Source organism: Lissotriton helveticus, chromosome 12 (genome assembly GCF_964261635.1).
Source record: "Lissotriton helveticus chromosome 12, aLisHel1.1, whole genome shotgun sequence".
In the NCBI taxonomy this organism is placed as follows: Eukaryota; Metazoa; Chordata; class Amphibia; order Caudata; family Salamandridae; genus Lissotriton; species Lissotriton helveticus.
The window spans coordinates 702,206,503-702,233,225 of NC_136073.1; the positions used below are offsets into that span (position 1 = coordinate 702,206,503).

Here is a 26,723-nt window from a genome sequence, read left to right on the forward strand (position 1 = left end):
GCCATTGCACACATGAGCTCCTTCCGACTCACCACCTCCAGCTCTAGCGCCAGCCCACCCACCACCGAAACCTCCACTTCCAGACCCAGACCACCCTACAGACCTCCCGGACCCCGAATCACTTTCACCACGACCATTGCCAACCTCATTGAGCCCCACGCCATCGCCTCCATGGACTGCATACTCATCGGAGACCTCAACTTCCACCTCCACAACCTTAGCGACTCCAACTCCGCCACCCTCCTGGACACCCTTGCCAACCTCGGACTTAAACAGATCGTCACCACCCCCACCCACATGGCAGGACACACCCTCAACCCCATCTTCACAGGAGGTAACAACATCCACTTCAGCCACACCACGCAACCCCCATGGACAGACCACCACTGTGTACACTTCCATGTCGACAAACCCATCACCCGAAACGGCACCCTGTCTTCTGCGAAGGAACTGGAGCAAGGTCACCGAGTCGCAGCTCAACTCCACCCTCAACCGTAGTGCCCCCTCCACCGTGACTGACGCCAACCTCACAGCCAAAGAATTTCACAGATGGGTCACCAACTGCGCAGATGAGCTTGCACCCCTCTATAACTACGACAGACAGCGCACCAGAAAAGGCAACCTGATTCACCGCCGACCTCCAAGAATCCAGACGCACCTGCAGACATCTCGAGAAGAATTGGAGAAACAGTAAATCCTCGGAAGACCGCACCAACTACAAGAATGCCATGACAGAATACCAACAATGCATCAGATCTACCAAAAGGACCTTCATACAGAACAAGATCCTCGCCAACTCCAGCAACTCAGGAACTCTTAAGCACCATCCAGTAATTCACCAAACCCCACAGCGAAACCACTGACATCACCTCCTCCCAGGACCTCTGCAACAAGCTTGGCTCCTACTTCCATATGAAAGTCAAGGGCCTCTATGACAACTTCAACGACCAGACACCTGACCCCGAAACTTCTCCCTTCTCCAGCAATGCCAGCAAGCCCATCGTCTCTTCCTGGACACCAGTCACCACCGAAGAAACCACATCGACTATGAAAGGCATTCACAGGAGCTCCCTCTGGCCCTGCCCCCGCACATCTTCCACAGAGATGCCGCCGTCATCGTACCGGGAGCTATCTTCGAATGGCTCCGCTCCTTCCTCACCGACAGAACCCAAAGAATCAGACTCCCGCCCTTCCTCGCCGAACCCACAGAGATCAACTGCGGAGTACCCCAATGATCAGCGCTTAGCCCCACGCTCTTCAACATCTACATGGCCCCCCACGCCGCCATCGCCAGATATCACGGACTCAGCATAGTATCCTACGCTGACGACACCCAGCTCATCCTCTCCCTCACCAAGGACCCCATCACCACTAGACTCAACTTCCAGGAAGGAATGAAGGACGTTGCATCCTGGAAGAACAGCAGCTGCTTGAAGCTCAACTCGGAGAAGACAGAGGTCCTTGTACTCGACCCTCCCCCTCTGCATGGGACAACACCTGGTGGCCCACTGCCTTCGGCAGCCCCACCACCCCCACGGACTACACCCAGAACCTTCTCATCGTACTCGACTCCTACATCTCCATGACCCGACAAGTCAAAGCCGTCACCTCCACCGCCTTCAACACCCACTGCATCCTCTGGAAGACCTTCAAATGGATCCCCCCCAGAATCAAGGAAGACCGTCACCCATGCACTCATAACCAGCAGACTGGACTTCGGTAACACCCTCTATGCCGGGATCAAGTCTCTGCTCCGCAAACTCCACACCATACAGAACACTGCAGCCAGACTCATCCTCTGAATCCCTCGACATGAACACATCACCCAACATCTGCGAAACCTCCACTGGCTCCCCGTAGAGAAAAAAGTAACTTTCAAGATACTCATCCATGCCTACAAATGCCTCCAAACACCGGACCCCATTATCTCAACAACATAATCTCCTTCCACGTGCCCAAGAGAAAGCTCAGATCCTCCGACATCGTCCTCACCAAACTCCTGCACATCCGCAAAGCTAGAACGGGTGAAAGAACCTTCTCCTACATCGCGGCCAAGACCTGGAACGAGCTCTGGTCGACAGCAGACGTGCCCCAACACGGCTGCTCATTTTCAGGAAGACCCTCAAGACCTGGCTCTTTGACTGACCGGAGCTGCCCCCCCTCTCCCTGGCTCTTTGACTGACCGGAGCTGCCCCCCCTCTCCCCCCCCAGCACCTTGAGACCCTCACGGGTGAGTAGTGCGCTTTAAAATTCCCTGAGTGATGGATTGATTGATTGCTCAGGTGCCCAGAACCCCAGAAGCAACACATCCAGGTCCAGGTATGCTGCTTCCAAGCCTGAAATTACTGAGTCCGGAATGGCCAGGCCCTAATACTTCCGGTCTTGAAATCAGTGGGCTACTTCCAAAGGGTCGGGCAGTATCCCCAGTAGGGATATAGCCCTGGTCCAGTCAGCTAATTCTAAAGCCTGGCATTGGGCACAACAAATCACACTTAATGAAAAGATAAAGAAATACATGATTTCACCACACTAGCCCGAAAAATGAAAAGACAGTTCCAAACAACTCTGAACTTTAATGATTTAATGCGTGCTCCTCTCCCACTCACCCGAAGTGAACAGCGTAGGGGTGGTCATGCAGTCCAATGCCTCGCTTATACCTCAAGTAAACCTCCTGCTGTCAGGGACGTTTTAAGGATTTTGGGGGCCCTGGCCCAAATGTATTTTGGGGCCCGTGTTCGGAACAGCTTTGATTTTATGATCAAGTTTCAGCTCCTTCATGCCCCCTTTGGTCAAATTCTAAATGTGTGTATATCTGATATTCAGGGATAGTGAAGTGTGTTTTCAGTATTGTACCACAGCAGCAGCTCACCAATATTACTGCAAATAATCTATCACACCCTCTCATTCATCATATGTGAAGTTCTTTATTGAGCGAAAAGAAACAGCTTATATGGATGTTACAGGAAACAAACACGTTTTGTCTGCAAAATGTCTGTAATAGACTCTCATTCATTACAAATAAATGATAGAAAATGCTATTTAAAACAATCTTCTTTAAAAATTATTCAAGGTCATCAGGGCAAGACTGTGCTGAAGATAGCTGGCTCTGTCAGGGGGCTCCCTGAAAGGCTGGAGCCCTGGGCCAGGGCCCACTTTGCACAGGCCTTAAAAAGTCTCTGCCTGATGTGGCTGGTCCCTGTTGCAATGTGTTTCATCATCTTAACATCATTTGCGTTGTGGTGTGTTTTATGCAACAAACTTTTTGTTATGATGTAAATTAGGCTGATTTACAGAATTCACTAAAAAAACAATGAACGCAGGAAAGACTAGCAGTGTTAACTCAAGTACTGACTGTGAGGTAAGCATATGAAGAGTGTATTGTGATTAGTTAAACATCTGGCAAAAAATGAATTGCTGTATTGGCAGTTTGTTGAAAAAGTCACAAGATTTTGCCTCAATGGGCTTATTTTGCATTCATGTACGTACGTAATGTCCTCAGTGATCAGCTTGTGATATGGCTGTTGATCCAATGGATTCCCATCGAGCACCACTGTCCTAGAAGGGTAAACAGTAACAGATCGATAAAAAGACAAGTGACTTTGTAATTTGCGCTCTTGGAGAAATAAAACGTTATTATCTAAATGTTGGAGGTCGATTTACTTCAGTTCAAGCTCATTGAAACATATTCATCTATATCAAGGGCCCGTTACAGGTGGGCTGGACCGGTACTTACGGGAGGGGCTACGTCTCTGGCTAGTTTTGATTGATTTTATGTTACCACACCCAGGATTACCAGTTCTAAAAGCACCTGGGTTTCTGGTCCACCAGAAGCTCAGGCAGGTTCCCACTTCTAAAAAAAAAGGGTGGGGGTTCATAACCCTACCAAACAGCCCAGGAGACTTTCCTGCTCCCACCATCTTCCCCACCTCAGGGTCTCTGCATAGCAACACTCTGTGTAAAGGAACAAGCCAGAAAGAAAATAGTCCCCACTTTGAACGGAAGTGCTGATGCCAACAATCAAGCAAAGCAAGTGAGCCGAACCCTCCCTTTCTCTTCTATCCGTGCACCTACGTATTCATTTTCACACTTCCATCCACCTACTGATATCCATTATTTCCCCTTTACATTCTGTTCTCCATTCGTTCTTTCATCCATCATTCAATCTTTCCCCCATTTCATTCATTCATTCAACTATCCATCCAACCAGCCAATCTGCTATCAATCCATCAATCCATACACTCTGCCATCCATCCATATGCTCTGCCATTCACCCATTCTGTCATCCATCCATCCACTCCTCCACCCATTGATCATTCACTCTGCCATCGATCCACTCTGCTATTCATTCATCCACTGTGCTATCCATCCAACTTGACTGTGACTCACTCCTGAGTTGTAACTTAAAGCTGAAACAGTCGTTGGGGAAGGTGGTAGTCTCCAGTATCGTTTAGCTGTAGTAATTAGTATTATTTAGCTAACTGTGTTTTAAACGAGCTGACATGCTCATGATATCTTTCCTTATCGGACCTCGGGAAATAAAGTCCGGAAGAGCTGGTCTGATCCTATCAGAATTTATTCGAACAACAGTTTATAGCCAGGAATAGCTTCCGAGTAACTCCACGTCCAGAGGGTGGCGTGGAAAACTTACGGCAGCACGCAGAGGGCCGTGAAGGCAACGGCCAAACAGCGCAGCTTCCTTCTTCCAGCCGTGAGGGCAACGGCAAAGAACTACACTTCCCAGCAGCCACGGGGACCACCTGCACACTCGTGACGCTACCGCCTGCGCCCGGAGGCGCTAGAAAACCGCGGAATGCCTCCCGCAACGCGGGACGTGTCCGGGTGGCGCCCGGGAGAAGCCCGGGAGAAGGGCGGCCCGAAGGAGGCCTGGCTGGGCCCCCCCCATTTGGCTCTGTACATAGGGGTCGAAGAAACTACGAAAGAGTAAGGTAATGTGTGAACCTCATAAACTTTTATTAATTTATAAGTGCTCCTGCCCTCAGAGTCCTAATTCAGTCACCACCCTCTAAGAATTTATTAGATCACTGTGTAAAATGAGTAAGCGGAGAGGGGTAGTTGGAACCCTGGATGACTTTATCATAAGGGCTGAATCGGTACTCATACACGAGATACAGACAACTGAGAGAAGATTATCCCTGGATCCTGTCTCGCATCAACTGCGCCTGTCACTTGGGGGTCCAGGTGATCCAACTCCATCCGACATTCTAAGATTATCCCCTGTGCCATTAAGTCCGGGCATAGCAAATACACACATACCACCTTTATCCTCCTCTGTAATCCAGAATTTAAGTGCTCCTGCTACCAATACACGAGGGAACTCTAGTAAGACTGCCAGAGGCCGGACACCAGCCACCTCATCAACTAGGGGAAAGAAAAATGCAGCGAAATGAACTCAGTCCAAATCCAAACAAAAATCGAAAAATGTAATATAGGAGCCTCCTGCGGCAGCGGGGCGACAGTTGAGGTCCTGATGACAAACTCGATTGCTACACAGACTGATGATACCCTGGAAAATGGATGCAATGCAGTAGACCTGAGCATCGCAATTCTGGATATTTTGATGGAGGGGTTCGAGTCAAGACTGGACAATTTAATGGAGATTTTTGTTAAAAAACTTGATATATTATGGGAGAAAATGCCCTAACCCAATTTAATGGTAGCCAATACAAATGGGGGGGTGGGGGTGCGGGGGAACAGTAACTGATACTAACTTAGCGCCGAATGGACAAATTAATTTCAATAGTGTATTACAACCCCCAAGAGCAACGGACCCTATGGTAACCCCCCAAACTGTAGCATGTGTAACCTGTGGGAAGAAGGGGGTATCCCCCATAATAATTGACGGCCCCATTAATAGAAGCAGGATCGGATGGCACAAGCAATCTGAAAGTGGGCAGAATCCAAGATAGGTCGCCCCAGCAGGGTACAGTATTGGCTGCCTGTTCTAATGGTACGAAGGTAGGAGCTAGTAACTTTGGTACAAATCCCAATCCAGACGTCTTACATCTCCCACCAGCCTCTGTCCCTTATGTGCTTGTCTTAACTGGTGTTCCCACGCTTTGTGTGGGCCAGAGAGAGACATTGTCCGAACTCCGAAATAAATCGGCAGATCGGCTCCATAAACATAAGAACTTCGATTTGCGCATGATAGAGGGAATAATTATGGCCAGAAGAGTGGGATGGGTTGGCCCATCAAATAAGTGTATAGATGGAGACTATCGTTTTAAACTTTAGTAGACCCCAATTGGTTTGACATCTATTATCAATCAGAGAACAATCTTTAGTCCCTCAAACTGACAGTAGCGCATTCCCTTTGGGTTATTTTTATAAACCACCCACAATCACAAAAAGAAACATTGAAACAGTCATGCCTCCAATGAATAGGTACCACGCGCTCTCTAGTTTGGACACAGAAGATGGACCATTAGTTATGGCATCCAATACACAAGCCCCTGAGAGGCCAATACTTAATTTACCATCTAGATCCAATAGCCCCCTAGAGAGGACAAATACCCCTAGAGGCGGCAAGGGAGCTGCCTTGAGTATTATAAGCTGGAATGTGGCAGGTTTACGATCCAGACTTGATAATCAAGAGTGGCTAAATATGATTAGGGAGCATGACATTGTCATGTTCCAGGAAACCTGGGCCACAGAAGAGTTATACATCGAGGGGTTCCATTGTTTCAGCGTGCACCCCAAATACCTAGGATGGGTAGACCATCAGGAGGACTGTTCATAGGAATTAATGTAGCCACGGGGGGAAGTTTTAAGGCAATCTCAACTTGCAGCCCAGATCTCTAGGTAGTGATCTACAAAAGACGGATCCACTTTCACCTGATACATTTTTATAATAATGATTTTCAGTCAGTCCCAAATAAGAGTTTCATTAAGCTTTTTGATTTTATTTCGAACCTGGATACCCAGTCTAATAATGGGGACCCCTTAGGTATTCTTCTGGGGGGATATTTTAATGCCAAAATTCCCGGCATAGAATATGAAGGAGGGTTGGTCTCTTATGGCCAATCCGCACGCAGAGGTGCAGAACTTGGCCTGTTCATAAGATCTTATGATCTGGCTAATGTTATGGATCTGGTAGCAGGGACAACCTTGATTAAACATCCACATTTCAGGGGTAGGGGCTGCTGCTCCACAATAGATTTTGTTTTTATATGACCCCTGATAGAAAAACAGTTAGCAACAGCCGAAGTTATTCCCTCAGACTTCGGAGACCACACCCTATTAAAATATTGATAAATACTGCCCCCAGGCCTATTTTCCAGATAGAATGTGGGGCTACAAATTTAATGCTGTCAACTGACAATTTAGGATTACACTGGAAGGTGGTCGAAAGTTCCAAAATATTTGGGCAACTGGCTAAGGATAAAATGCACCTTATTGACTCCTGTCTTTCATTGCAATCTTCACCTGTAATGATAATTCAGGACTTCAGTAAATTGTGCCAAGCGATTAAAACCCTTCTTTCCAGACCCATTTCCCAAATAACAAGCTCCCCCAGATGGTTTAATCATGAATGCACAAAAGCTAATAGGAATTTACGCAGGGCACTTTCAGCTAGTCCAAGGTGTATAATAGAAGTCAAACTGGATAGATAGAAGTATAATGAAGTGACAGAAGGTAGGAAGAAGGATCTCTTGAGTGAACGCTGGGAAAAACTTTCCGAGGCTGCCAACCAAAAAAAGGGTAACCTCTTTTGGGCAACAGTAAGGGACCTTCGATCCATGGGCCAGACATCCACCCCGATTAGCTGCAACATCTCTAGTAATGCATGGGTTGAACACTTTTCAAAAATGTATGCCACACCGTTATCAAGTGAGGCAACCTATGCTCCAGGCAGCCCTGTACCTATAGAAATAAGTATTCTAGAGGTTGTTAAAGCCATCAATCAGAGCTTAGGTAACAAAGCGCCGTGGCCAGAGGGGATCCCTATTGATCTAATCAAGTGGAATCCGAACTTTTGGGCCCTTTTGCTCCTGAATGTTTTTAATAGTCTAACTGTGGCTAAATTACCCAGCACTTGGGCTAGGAGTATAATAGTCCCGATTTTTAAGAAAGGAGATAGATCTCTTCCATGTAATTATGGGCCTATTTCCCTAATAGATAATACCCTCAAAATTTTAGGACGAGTCCTGTACAACAAAATGTTTGCATGGACAGAAGTGAATGCTATTTTATATCCATGTCAGCTGGGCTTCAGGGGTAAGGTTGGAACAATTGAACAATGTCTCAACCTAAATCTAATTGTGGGGAAATATACTATCGCAAGAAGGTCTCCTATTTATATGGCTTTCATGGATTTGTCCACAGCTTTTGACTTAGTGAAAAGGGCAAAGCTGTGGACAATCCTTTTGGCAGGAAGGGTTGGATGAGCCATTAGTACATTTTTTAGCGTATTTACATAAAGACCTCCAGGCACAAGTAAGGCTCGGCACGGGAGGTGAGGTCTCGGGGACCATTGATGTAGGCAGGGGGGTCAGACAAGGTTGTGTCTTGGCCCCCCTGCTTTTTATTATATACAGCAATGGGCTGAATAGCTCCTTGAAAATGGCCACCCAAGATGTCCCCTATATAAATGGGAAGCCCATGCCTGTGCTCCTTTACACAGATGATGCGGTCCTTATAGGCCACACACCAAATTCTCTGCGTCTCCTGGTCGAAAATTTTAATAATTACATGAAAGAGTTGGACTTACGGGTGAATTTTAAGAAATCCTTTTTAATGTGTAGTGGGCCAGGGAAGCGTGAGTTAAGCACTATTACAATAGATAGCCAAAAATTGACCTGTGTATGAACATTTGTTTATTTGGGGTTGGCCTTTCCTGTGAACGGCTCCTGGAGTGAGCATTTAGCTCACTCCAGGAGCAAGTTCTCAAAGGCCATCAATTCGATCTTGAGCCTGCCTCGTCCTAAGACTACTGGGGCTCTCCTAGCAGTTCAGAAAATCTATAAACTTCAGTGCACTCCGGTGGCCACATACGGTGCTGAGATCTGGGGAACAGTCAAACCTGTAGGTTTTCAACAGGAGGAAAACAGGTTTTGTAGGAAACTGCTGAGTATCCCAATCTCGACCCCTCAATATATGTCATAAGGAGCTCAACATTAATTTTATACCTGGTTTTATTTGTGCCCGACCTGCACTTTTTTGGATATCAGTGTGGAAAAATGAAGCGGCATACCTGACAGATTATTACTGACTGCCTTAAATGCTATAAAGGACTGGAAATTCCATGGCTAAGAGGCGTGCTTCAAAGTTTTTGTAGTGTTAAAAGAGAGTACCTCTTCCTAGATCCCACCTTAGCGGAAGCTGTCCCAAAAAAGGAATTGCGGGACGCTTTATACTCCCTTTACAACAGAGGACGGGACGTTGTGGAGTCAGGGAAAACACTTGTGCGCAACTATATGGTTATTGAACAGCATTGCCACCCGCTTCATATGTATTTGACCTTAGCCATGAGTCGTTGGGAGAGTTTGACCTTAGCCATGAGTCGTTGGGAGAGGAGCCTATTGTTTAGATTAAGAGCAGGCACAATTAGATTTGCACTTTCTTTTCCACTTGGATATAGCCCAAATTTTAATCAAAACTTTTCCCCTTGTGACGAGAGGAGTGAGCAATCTATTATACATTTTTTTATTCTTTTGTAAATACTATTTTAAATTCTCTAAGCAGTTTCTCTACCCATATTTTAAGAAGAGAAGACCGATTACCCTGGATGTAGCATATCAGTGTATATTAAGTTTAGATGATGTTTAATTGATTTTTCGCACTAGCACTTTCTTTAAAATCGCGATCCGAACACGTAGGTCTATGATGGACCCCTGAGCATCTGTGATACAAATTGGGAATTGTTTTTACTGTTTTATATAAAAATTATGGCTTTGTCCTTTGCACTATGCACTTTAGATACATGAACATTTTTCTTTTTATATCTGAATGGATTGTTTGTGATGTATTAATGATTTGTGCTTTTATGGGTACTATCGTATCTGAATAAAGTTGAACTGAACTGAACTGAACTGACTCTGACATCTATTCATCCCTACACTGTGCCATCATCCATTGATCCAATCTAACATCCATCCAACCATCCACTCAGCCATCAATCCATCTACTACCATTCATCCATCAATTCTGCCATCCATCCATCCATCCACTCTATCTATCCATTCACTCTTCCACTCTGCCATTCATCCACTCTACCATCCATCTACCCATCCACTCTGCCCTCAATCCATCCACTACCATTCATCCATCAATTCTGCCATTCATCCATCCATCTATCCATCCATCTAATCGTCCATCCACTCTACTATCTATCCATGCACTCTTCCACTACGCCATCCATCCACTCTGCCATAAATCCATCCACAACCATTTATCTATCAATTCTGCCATCCATCTATCCATTCATCCACTCTGTCATCTATCCATCCACCCATGCACTCTTCCGCATCCATATATTCCGCCCTTCCATCCACCCTGCCATCCATTATTCATTCATCCACGCTGCCATCCCTTCACTCATCTTTTTACCCACTTATCCATCCATCCCTTCACTTGTTAACCCACCTATCCATTGGCCCATCCATCCATTCCTTTATGCTGCCATCATTTCACCTTCACATCCACCTATTATTCACTCACACTTTCACCCACTCATTTATCCACATACTCATTCATCCGCACTTTCTTCTTTTCCCCCTTCCTTCCAGTATACCTTCTTTCTTTCCCTCTTCTATTTTCCCTGCTGTGTTTTTTCTTGCTCCTCTCTTGCTGCTATATTCCAGCGATAACAATGTGCTTTTGTCTGTCGATTTGCAGGCAGAAGAGGTCGATCGAGGACCTCACCTGGCAATAGCTGCTAAAGCGGGGGTTTCACAACGCCCTGCCTTGTGCCCCCCACTCTCACTTACATCTTCTCAGAGCAAGTAGTGAATGTGAGTGTTAAACTCCCTGTGACAGGGCAAAACCAGTGCAAAATGAACCAATAACTCTGGAACCTGGGCCCAGGCTGTGGACTTTAACTAATGATCCTATTAACTCATGGGGCGAAACCGTCCAGAATCACTCAAGTCTGCCCTGGTGCCCCCTGCCAAGTCAATGAGGAATTCGTAAAAGGGTGCTTAATCTTCGTACAAAGACTTTGTTAAAAACATGTATGAGGGCAGAATTTGCGTAGTCATGCTACGCAAAGCTCCGCAAAATGTTTAAAAATCTCTGTGAGCATGCAGAGTTCCGCGAACACGCAGAATTGCTTGTTCCGCCCGTTCACGGTGCTTTTTTCCTGCTTGGGAGGAAATATCTCACAAACACGCATTTTAAAAGCGCGAACAAGCCAAAACATCAGAGAAACCGCGGATCGCAGAATTTTTGGCGTTTTCCGCGTTCTCCTCGGAGCATGAAATTACCCAAATTCTGCGAGCGGAACGGAATTTACCGCCCAGGCCTACCGTCACCTAAAAATGTTTTTTTTTACATAAAATTGCATAGATCGAAGAAACACTATTTTCAACAATGACTACACCTTTTAAGTACAATTTGTATTACTCACATTTTATTATTCTCATTATATATTAATTATCCAGCACATTGTTTTGCAGTTGACAGCTCTTACAAAATAGGAATTCTACCGCAGTAATGCATGCTCTGTTACAGATCACACAATCCATAAAGTGCCTTTTCTAGGCGCGGGCATTAACTGCTTTCTTCGCATCTTTATCATTAACGGTTTAGCTTCCGGTTTAAAAGAATTCAAAACAAGGGACAGAGCGAATGGAAGCCATGATATTGAGTGGCAAAGGTGAAGAATAGCCACTGCGAGGAGTCACTTGGTAGGTGTGCAGATATAGGAGAGTCCACTGAGAAACGAGGCATTTCCCAGAGAATGGGGAATACCACGCATGATTCTCCTGGGGAGTCGTCATCCTCCGCCGGAGTCTCACCCAGAGGTTATGGCTGCGTTTAAGAAATGGAGTCCCCGGGGGAAAACTTGAAAACCCGACTTTGAATAAAGCTGGTAACCCCTGTTATTGGATCCTTTAAAACCCCACACTAGGGGCCCTTGTGAGGTAAAACATTGTTTCATCAAACACCTGCATGCACCCTGGATTTGGCTAAAGTAAACTATTTCTAAATACGTTTTCCACGCATAGGTGTCTGGGGTGAGGGCCTGATATGATTACATTGTTGCTTTCAAGCGTGTGGCAAGTTAATGTAGTGCAGGGTTCATTGAGTGGGCAGGCTGATAGCCCGCCCGGCTCTTAGCCAGTCTCTGTGCACTAATCCACAGGTTTTATCACCTCACTGACCCTTTGCATTCGAATCTTTTCAATGTGGGTGATTTTAACATTTGGGCAGAGAGGGAGTTGGCCATGTATACCAAGGACTTACTGGTTTCTCCTGAGACCTTAGGATTACAGGAGTTAGTTCCAGGACTCGCACAGACGTTTGGACATATGTTGGCTCACATGTTTGCTCCCTCCCTTAGAACGCGGACTTTAACTTGGAAGTGACCCGATTAGGGCCACCCGGGACACTCACGACCACCTCTTAGCCTTCCATACAAATGAAGAGTCGGTCAGACAGTAGAGAATACAAACCAAGTATATTTTTATTCAGATAAACTCGAGCGGAGTCCAGTCTGACCAGCTTCCTAGGATTTCTGCAGGGGGACTGACTTCAGCAAACTTAGAGATACATTATTCCTGAACCAAGAAAGTCCTGTCCATAATGGAATTCTACTAGCAGGTGCAGCTAAAACAAAGAAGTACAGTAAGATGAGTTGTGACTCTGAGGCCGGGCACACATTATCTCTATGCCAAGGTCAATCTGTTAGTGCCTACCACTAGACTAGTGGGAGAAAGCCTCAATCTATGGTAAAGGAATGTGTTAATAAGAACAGTGTATTTATTAGCAGAGCAAGGCCTAACCTTGAAGAATTGTAACTTTCCACAGCCTGCTTCTCGAGAAGGAAATACGCAGCTGAAGACATGATTCAAAATGGCAGTTAAACGTAAAATGGTGCCACGAATGCTAACTTTACATGAGAACAGTTGCGCAAACAAATTAGCAAAAACATATTAATGTCGTCACAGACCATGATTTGGTGTCATTTTATGTAGGCCGGCATGCTTAAATATCCCCAGGCTATGAGGCCAAACTGATACCAACCCGAAGAGCATGGCTCAAATTAGAGCATCTTACTGATAGTAAGGTCACCGATACTGCTAAGTATTAGGTGTCCGGTGAATGATAACTATAGTGCATATCAGCTCTGAGTAACAGGCACTCTAGATAAGATATTGCCCTTGAAAAGCGTTAGATCTCCCAAGAGGCCTTCTGCGCCTTGGTAGTCAGAGTCCTTGAGAATAGCCATATTGGCGTACCAGAAACTAGAGTGGAAATGGCGCAGGCAATCCTTACTGGAGGGTAAGAAACATCTTAGGGAAGCATTAAACGCCTGTCAAAAATGCGTGTGCACTACAAAGGACTATTACGCTAAGGCTATTTTAGAGGGTCCAAGTAGAAAAAAATGGGTTTCTGAAATCACACACGAGTTTGCCGAACCAAATTATTCCAAACTAGATATTATGCCTTTGCCAGCTTTTTGTGATAATGTGGTGGACTTTTTTGATAACAAGGTTTATGCAATCATTTCCGATATTCAGCTTCTGAGACTCCATGTAGCTCATTACAGAATGACAGATGTTCACAGAGTGGGACCTTGACTTTCCACCCGAATAATTTAGAATCCTTTGGCACAATGACCTTGGATTACCTTAGGATAGAGGCTTTGCCCATCTTCTCAGGCTCTCCTCTGGATCCATAAATCAGTAGCGGCTCCTCCGTTATGGTGGAGGAGCGTCGCCCCACTGCTCAGAGCCAGCAGAAGAAAAAAGTAATAATAAAGAAACAGTTTATTATTATGTTATGTTTCCCTGACTGAGCCTAATCTGCCGAGTGGCCTGGGTCTAGGGTGGGGCAGGGCCATCCTGTATGGTCAGCAGCAGGGAGGAGGAGAGTTGGGCACTTCAAGTGCGCATGTTGGTTTGGCCAGCTTCCATAGGACAACCAAACCCACATGCACACTTACATTTCTCCAACCCAGCTGTGTTGCACAGAAGGGTGGAGAAGAGGCCCAGACTCCCTGTCCCGGAGCGGGCATCAAACCAGCCTGATCAGACCAATCCCATCACTTCTCTCATGCTATTTTAATAGCATGATTTTTTATTAAGCAACAACAGTCCCTTACGAAGAGTGTACAGCCAAAGAGATAGACATAGGGAAACACTGAAGCATATGTTTGGTTTCCAAATGGATTTGTCATAAACATTTATTTAGGACATGCCTCATATGCAGGGGCTTCCAAGTCTTATTTGACCCTATTCTTCTCTGCCATTGTTTATTTACTGTGCTGAATAAAGTTTTATGACAAATCAATTTGGATACCAAACATGGGCTTCAGTGTATCCCTATAACGGATACTTCCTGTATCAGTTCCTTCTGTTGTTCCTTTATAAATACACGCACCCCTGGTCCTTTATCACCCATGGGTTTCCCTTGTCGTACATAAACAGGGTAATAACATAAGAGCAGCGTTTGGATTGGGTGGGGGCCTGTGCAGTGTGGCTCGATGGACTGCGCTCGTACAAGAAGCTGGACCCTGACAGTGACAGGTAAGTCCTTTTTTAAAATTATTTCCCTCCACGCTGCCCAACCACTTTTTATTGGAAATAGCCACCACTGTATCCACTATCACCTAAAGTATGGAAGTTGCTGGCAAAACAAGAGTTCCCTCCACTTCGAACGGTTTGTAATCAATCTTTGTTGGAAGGCCGGGTACCACATTTATGGAAAATGGTGGTAGTGGTCCACTCCTAAAAAACAGTTGGACTAACTCATTCTTATTAAATATTAGCCCATTTCCCACTAGCCTTTCCTGGGCAAAATCCTTACTGCATATTTATTTTGACATGAGATATGGTTGACGTAATTTCTTCTGATAATGGCATTTGTTTGGTAATTGGTATATTGCCCTGTTGAAGGTGATCAATAACTTTGTGGCATTAATGAATTGTCACAATTGACATCTGTAGTAGAATTGATTATTTAAAGTACATAATTATAATAAATTGTATTACAGCTGTTTGACAACTCAGGTATTGTCGCAACACAAAACGATAAAAAGAGCCTGAAACCGGTCCTAGGATGCTTGATTCCTGTCCAGGGAAGAAAAGGCCTGGCAGTTTGGTCTGGACTGTTCCCATGAGGCACAGGGTCAAAACTGATTTGCATATAGCTATGTCTGAACTGAGGTGGCGTGGTGAGCAAAATAACGATGGATTAAACCCAGATCTGTGACTGGGGGTGAATGTTTGACAATGTTCAACATTCCCTCCATCAACTTTTTGTGTTTCATTTTCACCCCAAGTGGAAAGGGTATGCCCAGGATTGGGTCCTGTGCTCACTACGCCACTGGAGTTAAGCTATCCTGGCTGATGAGGGCTGAAAGCCCGAAACCGGTTCTAGGATGCTTGAATCCTGTCCAGGGAAGACATGGCCTGGCAGTTCGGTCTGGACTGTTCCCATGAGGCACAGGGTCAAGACTGATTTGCATATGGCTATGTCTGAACTGGGGTGGCGTGGTGAGCAAAACAACGATGGATTAAACCCAAATCTGTGAATGGGGGTGAATGTTTGACAATGTTCAACATTCCGTCCATCAACTTTTTGTGTTGCAACTCAGGTATTGTTACCATAAAAAAAACGAAAGGGTTGTAAAATATGTTTGTTGTAATAATTTTGTTTTAATAATTTGCATTACAGCTGTTTGTCAAATGAGTCATTAACAATACGATTGCCAGATTAATTGAAATAAAATTGTAATTACATTTTCTGAGCAGTGTAACATGTATGATTTAATGTCGAATGTAGTTTTTCATATCTACGAGTCACATGGCACTATAAATATGTTTCTAAAAAGGCGCCGCCTGTATCTAAACAACGCCATTTTTATCAGCCGAAACACATCATGGCAGACTGAGTTGTTTACCTTTGCTGTGGAGCACTTTGTCCGACGCAGTCATCCTTTGGGGGCCAAAGAATTACTCCACCGCCACCGGATGCCACCACTACCCGCGCCGCCGCCCCGGGACTACACTCCCCGGCATCATCAGCGGCGGCGCGCATCAGTGACGCGCCAGCAGCGCCAGGAGGCGCATTTAGAAGCGCACACCTCCGCGTCGCGGGACGAGCCGGGCAAAGCCCGGGCCAAGGGCGGGCCCTTTCTAGCCCGTTACAGACCGGAAGAGACTGGACCGGGCCCATTCTCTAACGCCCGTTGCAAATTGTGAGTACTGACAGCCCCTTTCCTTATTTTCTAATTCGTATGGCGGCCCGTAGGAGTATGAAACCTACACCCATAGGGCATGTAGCTGGGACATTGGACCAATTTATAATGAGGGCCTCATCAGTGTTGGAACGAGAGATTGATATGATGGAACGCCGGATGTCACAGGACCCGGTGTTTCTGAAGAGATAATCTCTGGGTCCTCTAGCCCAGGCGTGCTCCCCGGGGGCACTCCCACAAACAACTGCAATAGAAGGGTCCCCTGGGAACATAATTATCCCCTCTATTAATGCTTCGAGCACAGAGGACTTGACCAATCAACCTTTACCTGGGCGGGTATGCCATAGGGCGACCGTACATTCAGAACGACCCATAACTCCTCCTGAACTCAGTATTAATAAAGGAGGCTCAGTTCCCAAACGGAAGCGGACGGGCGCCCGACTACGGGGGAGAAAACCAAAACAGTCTAAACATAACAACTGTACTGAATCACCAACTGTAGAGCAAGGCGAGCTTAGCGAGTCTCCGGTCCCCCCACCGTGTCCTCTCGAGGCCCGAACTGACTCTGCACCTGCATCTTTAAGCATTTCTAATGCAGACCTCATGGTGGGAAAATTGAGTTCGGTTCTCTCATCATTTATACAGCCTTTGGAGCAAAGATTAAAATCCATTGAAAAAAAACTGGCGAAAATGGAGGACTTACTTGCGAAAAATACAGACTACGTAAAATAACTTTTTGTTATTAAAGCTCGAGTCCAAGTTCCAAACGCTCCCGTGGAGGCCCCGCCACCACACCCTAAGCCCCTAACTACTTGCCCCTCCAACCCATTGCCTGCGACTATCACACAACAACCCAGTGACAGCCCAAGTATTATTGTGCCCATATCTGCTAGCAAAGTTCCATCCTCAGGAATAACTAAGCCAAAATCCCCAGGCAGAGTTCCCTCAAATCGACCAAGGGCCAACCATTGCTCTCCCGACCCACCACGCATTGACTTACCTCCTGAGAGCCCTCCCTATGTGGTCGTCCTTACTGGGGTCCCTAAGCTTGTTTGTACCAAAAAGGGGTAACCCTGTGTCCCTCAGAACCTGGGTATGTATGGTTAAAGACAAAAATGGTTCCGTCGGGTGAATCAATTGCTTTTACGTGAAGGCTAGGTTAGCTCATAACAGAAGATAACAAATTTTAAGAGAAAACCTCTCTGACAACAAATAAAATTCAAAGTATTTTTATGAAAGAACAAAGTCACATTAAAACACCGGAATTACTTCATTCCATTTCAATTTCAATTATAAGTGAAAAAGTGACTATTGGTGAACAAGGTGAATAGTGCAACAGTTTCAGTGACACTTATTTACAAATATTTACAAAGTTTATACAAGGAAGAATGGGCGAGGGGAAAGATTTTTGGCGGTCAGAGTTCTGAGTTAATACTCCAAGGAGACAGATGGTGACTGTGCCTGTTCCCGGAGGGTTCTTGACCAGTACTGTGCGTCGACGTTTCGATCCTAATGTGCCCCGGTTGGTGGTCACGCGGATCTTTATCAAGACAAGGGGGGGGGGTGGTACAGGGGGAAGGGGGGGGGTGACTTGGTTGTATTGATTTCCGGATACACAGGAGGCGACAGTCACACGCTGTGCGTAGGCCAATAGGTCAATCTCACATGGAGAAACACTTTCCAATAGAGCAGGGAACCGGCTTTCATTTCTCGCGGTCGCTCGATCGACCAACCTTTCCCCTCGCCCATTCTTCCTTGTATAAACTTTGTAAATATTTGTAAATAAGTGTCACTGAAACTGTTGCACTATTCACCTTGTTCACCAATAGTCACTTTTTCACTTATAATTGAAATGGAATGAAGTAATTCCGGTGTTTTAATGTGACTTTGTTCTTTCATAAAAATACTTTGAATTTTATTTGTTGTCAGAGAGGTTTTCTCTTAAAATTTGTTATCTTCTGTTATGAGCTAACCTAGCCTTCACGTAAAAGCAATTGATTCACCCGACGGAACCATTTTTGTCTTTAACCATGGGGTCCCTAAGCTGGCACCTAACAGACTAGAATCATTTATGGAACTCAAAAACAAATCAATTCATTGGTTGAATAAATGTAGACCCTTGCCAAGTAGTGTCCAAAGTAAGATTCTGTTTGTTAGAAGAGTTGGGTGGGTGGGTCCAAACCGGAAAGACGTGGTTGGGGATTGTGTAGTTATAAATTTCCAGAACACCAGGGTAATTGATCATGTGTGTAGTAGTCGTTTTAATAGTTCAGCCACAACTATTAAAACGCTAAATCTAAGCTACTTCTATCCACCAGCCAAATCACACCATACCTATGACATCGGGAACTTTGACCAATGGTATCCACAAGAAGATACCTGGTGCCACGAAGAGGGCATGTGGGGATGGAGGGGGAGTGACGATATCTTAGGCTTTCCAGTTAACAATAAATTTAGTTTACTGGACCAGGTGGACTGACCACAAATGCCCTCTTTCTTCCAAGTACTGCCCTTACCAGCAGACTATGGGATGGTAAGGCAGGGGGGGACAGCAGGGTTTTTGGACAACCCACTTACCACTGAAGAATGCTTCCATGATGGGGAAAAATCGCCCCTAGCCTCGAGGTAGACCGTGGTTACTCTACCAATTTCCATACTTTATAAGCCCCAAAATGTCGTACTCCTTGCTCAAAGCTTGTCCTCACACCTTGATTTAGTCCAACAGGTGCCCAGCACTATAGAGGGGGGATTCAATAGCTTGGGTCATCGGGACAATATGGAATCTAGGCCGTCCCCCCAAAATGGAAACCTAAAAATCTTATCGTGGAATATAGCGGGTCTTGCTGCCAACTTAGAAATCCCTGATTGGTGCGCTTTTGTAGATCTTCACGGGATCTGCCTATTCCAGGAAACTTGGGCCCTTAATCCCATGCACAGACTGGGATATGTTACCTATATGGAGCCAGCTACAAAGGGCCCAAGAGGCAGACCATCGGGGGGTTGTGCATATGGGAAGGTGTCCACCTTGGATTCACGATGAAAAGAATTGACACTAACAGTTCTGATCTGACAAGTATCCTTATGTCCCATACCAAAACACCAAAACTGGCACTTATTAATATCTATTCACGGCCAGTTCGATCAGGAGGAACCTCCCAGACTTTAGACTCCCTGAACATTTTATTACAGTCTCTCCCGGGTGAAGTTGTACTGCTGATTGGTGGAGACTTTAATTGTCACTTCGAGCCACTTAATGGTGTCTCCCAGATTACAACAGAAGAAGACGAAACTTGGCTAGTCTCCACTCCAAATATCTACCCAGTGAAATATTGGTCAGCTTTGGCACTTCAGTTAACTTCCCTTACCTATTCCTTTTCTATTAGAGCTTGCAATGGGCGATTTCAGGGGGACAGTCCAGGGCAGTCTACCTATAGTGGAATGGGGCACTCTTCCGTAACTGATTACTTTATGGTCAGTATGGCATTCTGGCCTAGAATTCTCAATTTTCACATAATCAGCCGCACGGAAAGTGACCACAATCCCCTGGCTATAGAGATGGACCTTCACTTGACCAAAAAGGGCCAAGATAGGGAAACCTCTCCAACTAGTGACATCAGAATAATTCAAGGAGGGAGGAGAATCCGATGGGCAACTATGAAACTGTCCACCGAAAATATGGCTAAAATGTATTTGAGTTTAATTCCCCTGCTAGAAAGGGCAAATTTAACTATTGATATCCCCTCTAAAAATGGTGTGGGAAGTGACCTTTCTGGAATACATAAGGACCCAACATTGGCGAACTGTTTTTATAAAACAACCTCCATTAAGCCTAGAACGCAAGGGGAAAGAAACCCTTGGTTTAATAGGGGCTGTAGGGTTGCGAAGTGTGCACTGCTTCTGGCACTTAAACAAGGTAATAAGGTATTTGTAACCAAAGCCAGGCAAGCATATAAGCAAATCATTTTTAATGCAAAATCAGAGTGGGAAGCAGAACGATGGCAAGTCATTAGATCTGCACTTGTGGCAAAAGATCCAAGGACCTTCTGAAATCTCGCTCACACCGGGAAACCAGAAGGCAAGTCCACGATCGACCCAAACATCCCTGAAGAATCTTGGTCTCTTTGGCTGAGGTCCAAATGGCTGTATCTAGCCTGCAACCTAATAAAGCTCCGGGATTGGATAGGATTCCGGGCGACCTCTTTAGAGATGAACCGATAATCTGGGTCCCATACCTTTTATTATTATACAACGCGATTCTGCAGGGGCTACCTTTCCCATGTACTTGGCTGGGGGCGGAGATAATCCCCATTTATAAGAAGGGCTCACCACTTGAACCATCAAACTATAGGCCTATCAGCCTTATTGATGTGAGCCACAAAATCTATGCTAGGCTTCTTTTACAACGCTTACAGGACTGGATCAACGATAATAATATTTTATCTCCGCTACAGGCGGGCTTTAGACCCAAAACGTCAACAATTGACCAATTATTCCGGCTCCAGGTTCTTTACTGGAAGCATGTTGTCTTGGATGGGGGTAGCCTATATTTAACTTTCGTGGACCTGAAGTCCGCATTTGATATGGTGGACAGGAACCAGCTTTGGACCATCTTACTAGCCATGGGGGTTCCACCATACTTATGCTACCAATTTAAACATCTCCACAAAGGCACTTTTGCCAAAGTTCGCTTTGGCAAATATGGCCAATTAACAAAGCCGTTCCCGGTGGAGAAGGGGGTCAGGCAGGGTTGTGTGCTCGCCCCAACCCTCTTCTCCCTCTTTCTCAATGGGCTTATAGAAGACCTCCTCACTATTAAAGACATTGATTCCCCAAAACTGGCTTCCCAAAGATTTCCCGCATTAATGTTTGCGGACGACACCCTGCTGCTTTCTAAATCGCCAATGGGCATGCAGCGGGTGCTGAACCAGTTCACCAACTTTTGGAAGAAAAGAAACCTGGTGGTTAACATCGATAAGACCAAGTACATGGTATTTAACGCTACCACCATTAATTGTCCCCATCCTACGATGGAAGGCAGACCTCTAGAAAGGGTCCCAATTTTTGACTACCTTGGTCTATCGCTGAATGATAAAATGGGGTGGGGTCCTCAAATGGCCAAGGCCAATCTAAGATTAACCCAGGCCGTAGGGGGGATTTTAAAAGTCCCCAAAAACTGTGTGTAAAAAATAGTAAGGGCCCCACTTGAAATATTTAAAGCCCAAGCTAGGTCTTCATCCCTTTACGGGGTGGAACTCTGGGGGCACTTATCATCATATGAGCTATCCATCACAGAAAACAACTTTATCAGGCAAATCCTGACTTTACCAAGAAACACTCTGCTAGTGCCGCTCAGGCTAGATTTGAATATCCGCCCGATCGCAGATGCCATCGCCTCACGCCCTCTCCTTTATTGGAGGAGGCTGTGGAGTACTCCCGAGTTGGCGAGGTATAAGGAGGAACTAAAGGTGGTGATGGCCTCTCTAGGTGCAGGCAGGATTCCCTGGTTATCCTTTGTAAGGCAGTCTTTTAACTCGATTGGGCACGAGAATCTCTGGTCCAATCCTGAGGCCTCCTGCTCAGCTATTTCTAAGAAAACCCTGTCTCACACTATAAAAGACTTTAATCTGAGGAAAGTATATTCCTCAGTTAAACCTTTAAGTCTAACTGATGCCTTCCTGGATTATAAGTCATATTATAGCTTTGAACAGGAGATAGATGCCATACATCCTACTTTAGCGAAGAAGCTATATCTTCAATTCAGATACGGAACCCTGCCTTTATATTCAATGACTGACAGGTGGACGGGGGGTCCTGCACGCCCATGCCCAGGCTGTCGAATAGAGGATGAAACTCTTCTTCATGTTACCCTCTTCTGTCCGGCCTATGGCAATATTCGGAGAAAGTGGATAATCCAGTTGTGTAACAACTTGGGAATTAAGAACTACCTTGTGTTTTTTAGGATCTTAAAATCTGACACCAACACATTGATAGTAGCCACTGTAGCAAAGTTCTTATACTCAATGTGGTTAGCTCGAAGGAATTTGCTCAGTTAAAATTGGTAAATACATTTACCTAGCTCCAGTGTAGAGACGTAGGGAGTGAAGGAGTCCATCAAGGGATATTTTATAATTGTTATGTATTTGTAGCCTAATTTAAATTTTTACAGTTTTAATATTTTACCTCTCCCACTTTGATGAATTTAAGATGATGTATTTTATATATCAGTTGATCTTAAAATATCTGTGATATGTTTGAAAACTGTATATTGTATTTGTATGTGTTTTTATGGATAAAACTAACCGCAATAAAGTTTTTGAACTGAACTGTTTACTTAATTATAAATGTAGTGAGCAACAAACTGGAGTCTGTGCCTGGTGTTTTGGGCTTAATTTAAATATATATTTATTCATCCCTAGGCCTACAGATCAGACCAGCGGATTGAACAAGAATCTAGTATAAAAGAATTGGAGAATCCTAAAAGCCCTGTCCATTTGTTTTTAATCTTGCACTAGGGAGTTACAATAAAAGTATGGGGTGCAAATGACTAAACAGTTTTAATGAACAGACCCCCAATTAAGTGACAAAGTTCTCAGAGATTCAATTTACGAATTACGTTAATAGGAAACTGAAAGGGACATTAATTGTCTTGAATTCTTAAGCATTCCCACTTGTCTACCTGGAAACCTGTGCCAGTCGATCTTTCCCAGCATACTACCGGGAATATTAGGAGGCATTTTTTAGAATTGCCATTTGCCAAGGGATACAATACTAATAGTACAAATCTGCCTTCAGGAAATGTGATCTGCTGTGCAAAAGCAAATTTTTATGATTTTATTGTTTTTCTATTTTTTACAACAACAAAAAATCCCAGTGGAGACATTTCTTCTCCCCTTGGAGAAACTTCTGATTTCTGCCTCGACCTGGAAGAGTATTTACTGGAGCCAAAGGCCGAGGACATTTCAGCCCATTTTAAGAGCGAGAAAGTGTCGGGAAACAGTGTATAAACGCCCACAAACTCACGTGTCTGAATGTACTGAAAAACTCGCAAGGAAAATAAGCCATTGATCCTCCCACTTCCCACTCCTGGCATGGGGTTTGCTGATGCCTAATTGGGCCCAGATGTGGCATACAACTAAGCGGTAGTAAATGCATATCTGCATACCAAGTATACATCCGTGGCTAGCTAACAGGCGTAATGGCACAATTTTCACCTGTAAATATATGTTTATAGCAAATAATGACCCTATGTATCAGTGACATTGGAATCAGTTAGACAAGTTGCACATCAAATGTAGAGGGTCTGACTTGGACCCACAAGGTTCTACAGCAGCCTCCTCTTCAAACCTAAGATTTGTTTTCCTCTCCTGAGACCCTATTGAATAAACAATAGATAGATACTCCGAGACTGCAGGGACATTAAAAACAAATAGTTAATCAACACCAATAAAAGTACTTCTACGAAATGGGTGGAATCACAGGCATTACTAGTGGGATACCTGGGAGGCAGCGCCAGGGGCAGATTACCAGGCGCTACTTGTGCGAAAATGCCATGTGACATATTTCTTGGGATTCCATTTCCCCAGTGTGGTATTCTACATGGCATAGCCTGGGAAAAATGGCACCCGGTGACATTTCTTTTCTTTTTCTCCATTGAGAAACCCCTGCTTTTAAATCTCCTCTAAGTTTGTAAATCAGCTGTTACCCTTCCAGTTCTAGAAAGGGAGTTACTCCAGCTTTTTATGGAGAACATCTCCAACCATTTTAGGATTAGAGTTTGTGGGTGCCCACAAAAGTAAACATTTGTGGGTGTTCATAATTTTAAAAAGCTAACCACGAATTTTTGTATCCACTTCCCGCGCACTGATGGTGAGTTACTGCAGGAGCATTTCTTCACATTTTTGGCACAGAAATACAGTGTGGTAAAGCCATTTTCGCCTGCCTGGATTCTTACTGATTTTGTAGCAGGCGTAATTTAAATTATTACCAACTTTAAACATATATTTAAGGCCGAAAGAGAATGTTCCCAACAATCTGCAATATTCCGCGAGTTTGGGTTGTAGTACATATAGCAAACTAAGCAGGCAAGCACAGCCATACAAATTGAACAACCAGCCTAACAAGATGAGGTACAGAAATGACATGTCCATGGAAAGCCACAAACAGGAATACTTAAAGATAAAGTCTCACTGAAGCCCCAGCCACAGATGGAAATGAGCTGTGAAGGAGACCGAGTCAAGGAATCCATGGCTATCCATATAAGAGAAGCTCGTAGAACAGTGATTAATATAAAAATTGGCTAGTTTTATCAAAATTAAGGCTTTATGATTTCGTGATTGGCTTTTCAAATGAGATATAAATTAAAATTGAAGTTACAGTCATGGCTAGTATACAAAAATCCAATTGAAAACAAAAGTACTGGGGCAAACAAAGCTGAACCCACAAGATCCCTTTTGTGACATTTCGAGAGGGGAGGAACTTGTAGCGTTCTATGTTGTTGTACTTCAAACGCACTTACTTCAGGTGTGTACAAAGGTGCAAGGCGCCAATCAACATGCCAAGGGTAACATCTGTGAGGGCGACGTTCCACAGCCTGAAAGGAGACAGGGCAATATATGAACTTCAATTCGCACAATCACATATTTTCAAATACAATATTTTTTTGTGTTCAATACATTTTATTGGTTTTGATAATGAAAAGAAATACAGAAGAAATGAGGAGAGAGAAGGAAAAGTTTCAACATCCGATAGTTGCATAATGTGTACAATAATGTGGTACGTACAGATACTGATGATAAAGGCATGAGAGAACAACAGACATATGAAGCGACAGAAGTATTGGGTACCTGGCTATGTGCATCAAATAGGACTGGACAAAGTGAAACCAGTGGATTTACACCTTTCGAGAATATCCTACTGATATGATATAATAAAAATAAAAAAAAGGGGGGGGGGAGGGCAGGAAGGAGAGGGGGGAGTCATGTGATACCGTGTGCGGGTGCGGGCGGGATCCGAGATTCAGATATGGTAAGAAGAGTAAGAATACAATATTAAAGTACAATGTCTTCTCAGGAATTATTTGATGTGCAACAGGAAAGCTAAATTTTGCAATAAAAATATGACCAGATCTAGGGTCTCATGTACTAAAGTTCTTTGAGGCAGCAAAGCCTATAACTCAGGCTTGGCACCACTCAACACATTTTGACAAAGCATAAAACTCCTTTTATGTGTCCGAAATTTCTTGCCAACTCAGAATAAGCTTTACGAGCAATTACGCATAAGAAATAGAGAGAGCCATGAAGGGAGTGCGCTTCCAATGTGGGAGTTGCAATAGAATGTATCAATGCTGTTGCAACCACGGTGGCGGTCGCTAACCAATGATCAAATATGAACAACACCTCAAAGGGGGTGGTGTATGAACCGCAAAGTGAATGTGGACACTTAAACTGTATGGCAGCTTAAACTTTGGGAATCGTAACCAGGTAGTTTTGCGCATCAAAGTCCGTATTGTAGTAGGGGCCCTGGGTGCGCAACGGGCGCTTGGGCCTGCTATGCGCCCCCCGGATATTTGGTATTACAGAAGTTGGGGCAGACGCTTGTGCGTCCCCTTCAGTAATACCAATAGCGCTGGTGCACTTAAAGCACTAGCGCTACCTTCAGAGGGCGTTCCCACTTTACAGGGGGGTGTACCCTATGCAAATAAGGGAATTTGTTAGCCTCTGCCCCCATGCTGTATTACTGACATGGGCGCAGAGGCTAAGAAGCTTTCAGGGGGCGAACTCACAGTGTGCCACATAAAAGGTGGGGCACTGTCAGTGCGCCCCATGAGAGTAGCCCTCTGGAAGGGGAAAGGGGATCACTGACTGCCCCTGCTTGTAAGGGGCTCTCAAATCCCCTGTAAAAGTGCAGGTGAGTGCCGCCTGCACTGTGAAAACACAGAGGGGCCTGTAAGCAGCCGCTCCATGTTTTCACATGAATGCACTGCCCTGGAGGCTGCGCAAGTTCACGGTTGCCCTAGGGCGGCGTATTCACCGGAATAGGGTGCACTTTCATTGTTTGCACCGGGCGCACCTTTTAATAGGTGAGCCCGGCGCAAACAATTAAAATGCATAATGCGGCCCCAGGTAGAGTTTAAGAAAACTACCCTGATGTGTTCCTAAACCGAAAATGCTTCTTAAAAGGATTGTATGTCCCTTTAATGAATAGGAGTTGCTTTAAAAATGTTTCCTGTTTGAGAAAGTGTATACATCGACAGAGATCTGCTGACCCTTACAGGCTATCATCCCTGTATTCACAGTCATTCACAGGGGTGACTTACACAATTAGTACTCCCATGGCAGGACAT

General features: G+C 44.8%; 1 protein-coding gene across 6 annotated transcripts in view; it reads right to left on the minus strand.

Moving 5' to 3' along the window:
• The window catches only part of LRRC71 (leucine rich repeat containing 71), a 566,767-nt gene that overhangs the window by 273,372 nt on the left and 266,672 nt on the right, over nt 1–26,723 (minus strand). For all 6 annotated transcript variants that reach the window (XM_078669037.1, XM_078669036.1, XM_078669039.1 and 3 more), the window contains 2 exons: nt 24,897–24,971; nt 3,487–3,555 (listed from right to left, as the gene is read on the minus strand). In XM_078669037.1, coding sequence (XP_078525163.1) covers nt 3,487–3,555; nt 24,897–24,971 — 144 coding nt within the window. The remainder of the gene's footprint in view (nt 1–3,486; nt 3,556–24,896; nt 24,972–26,723) is intronic.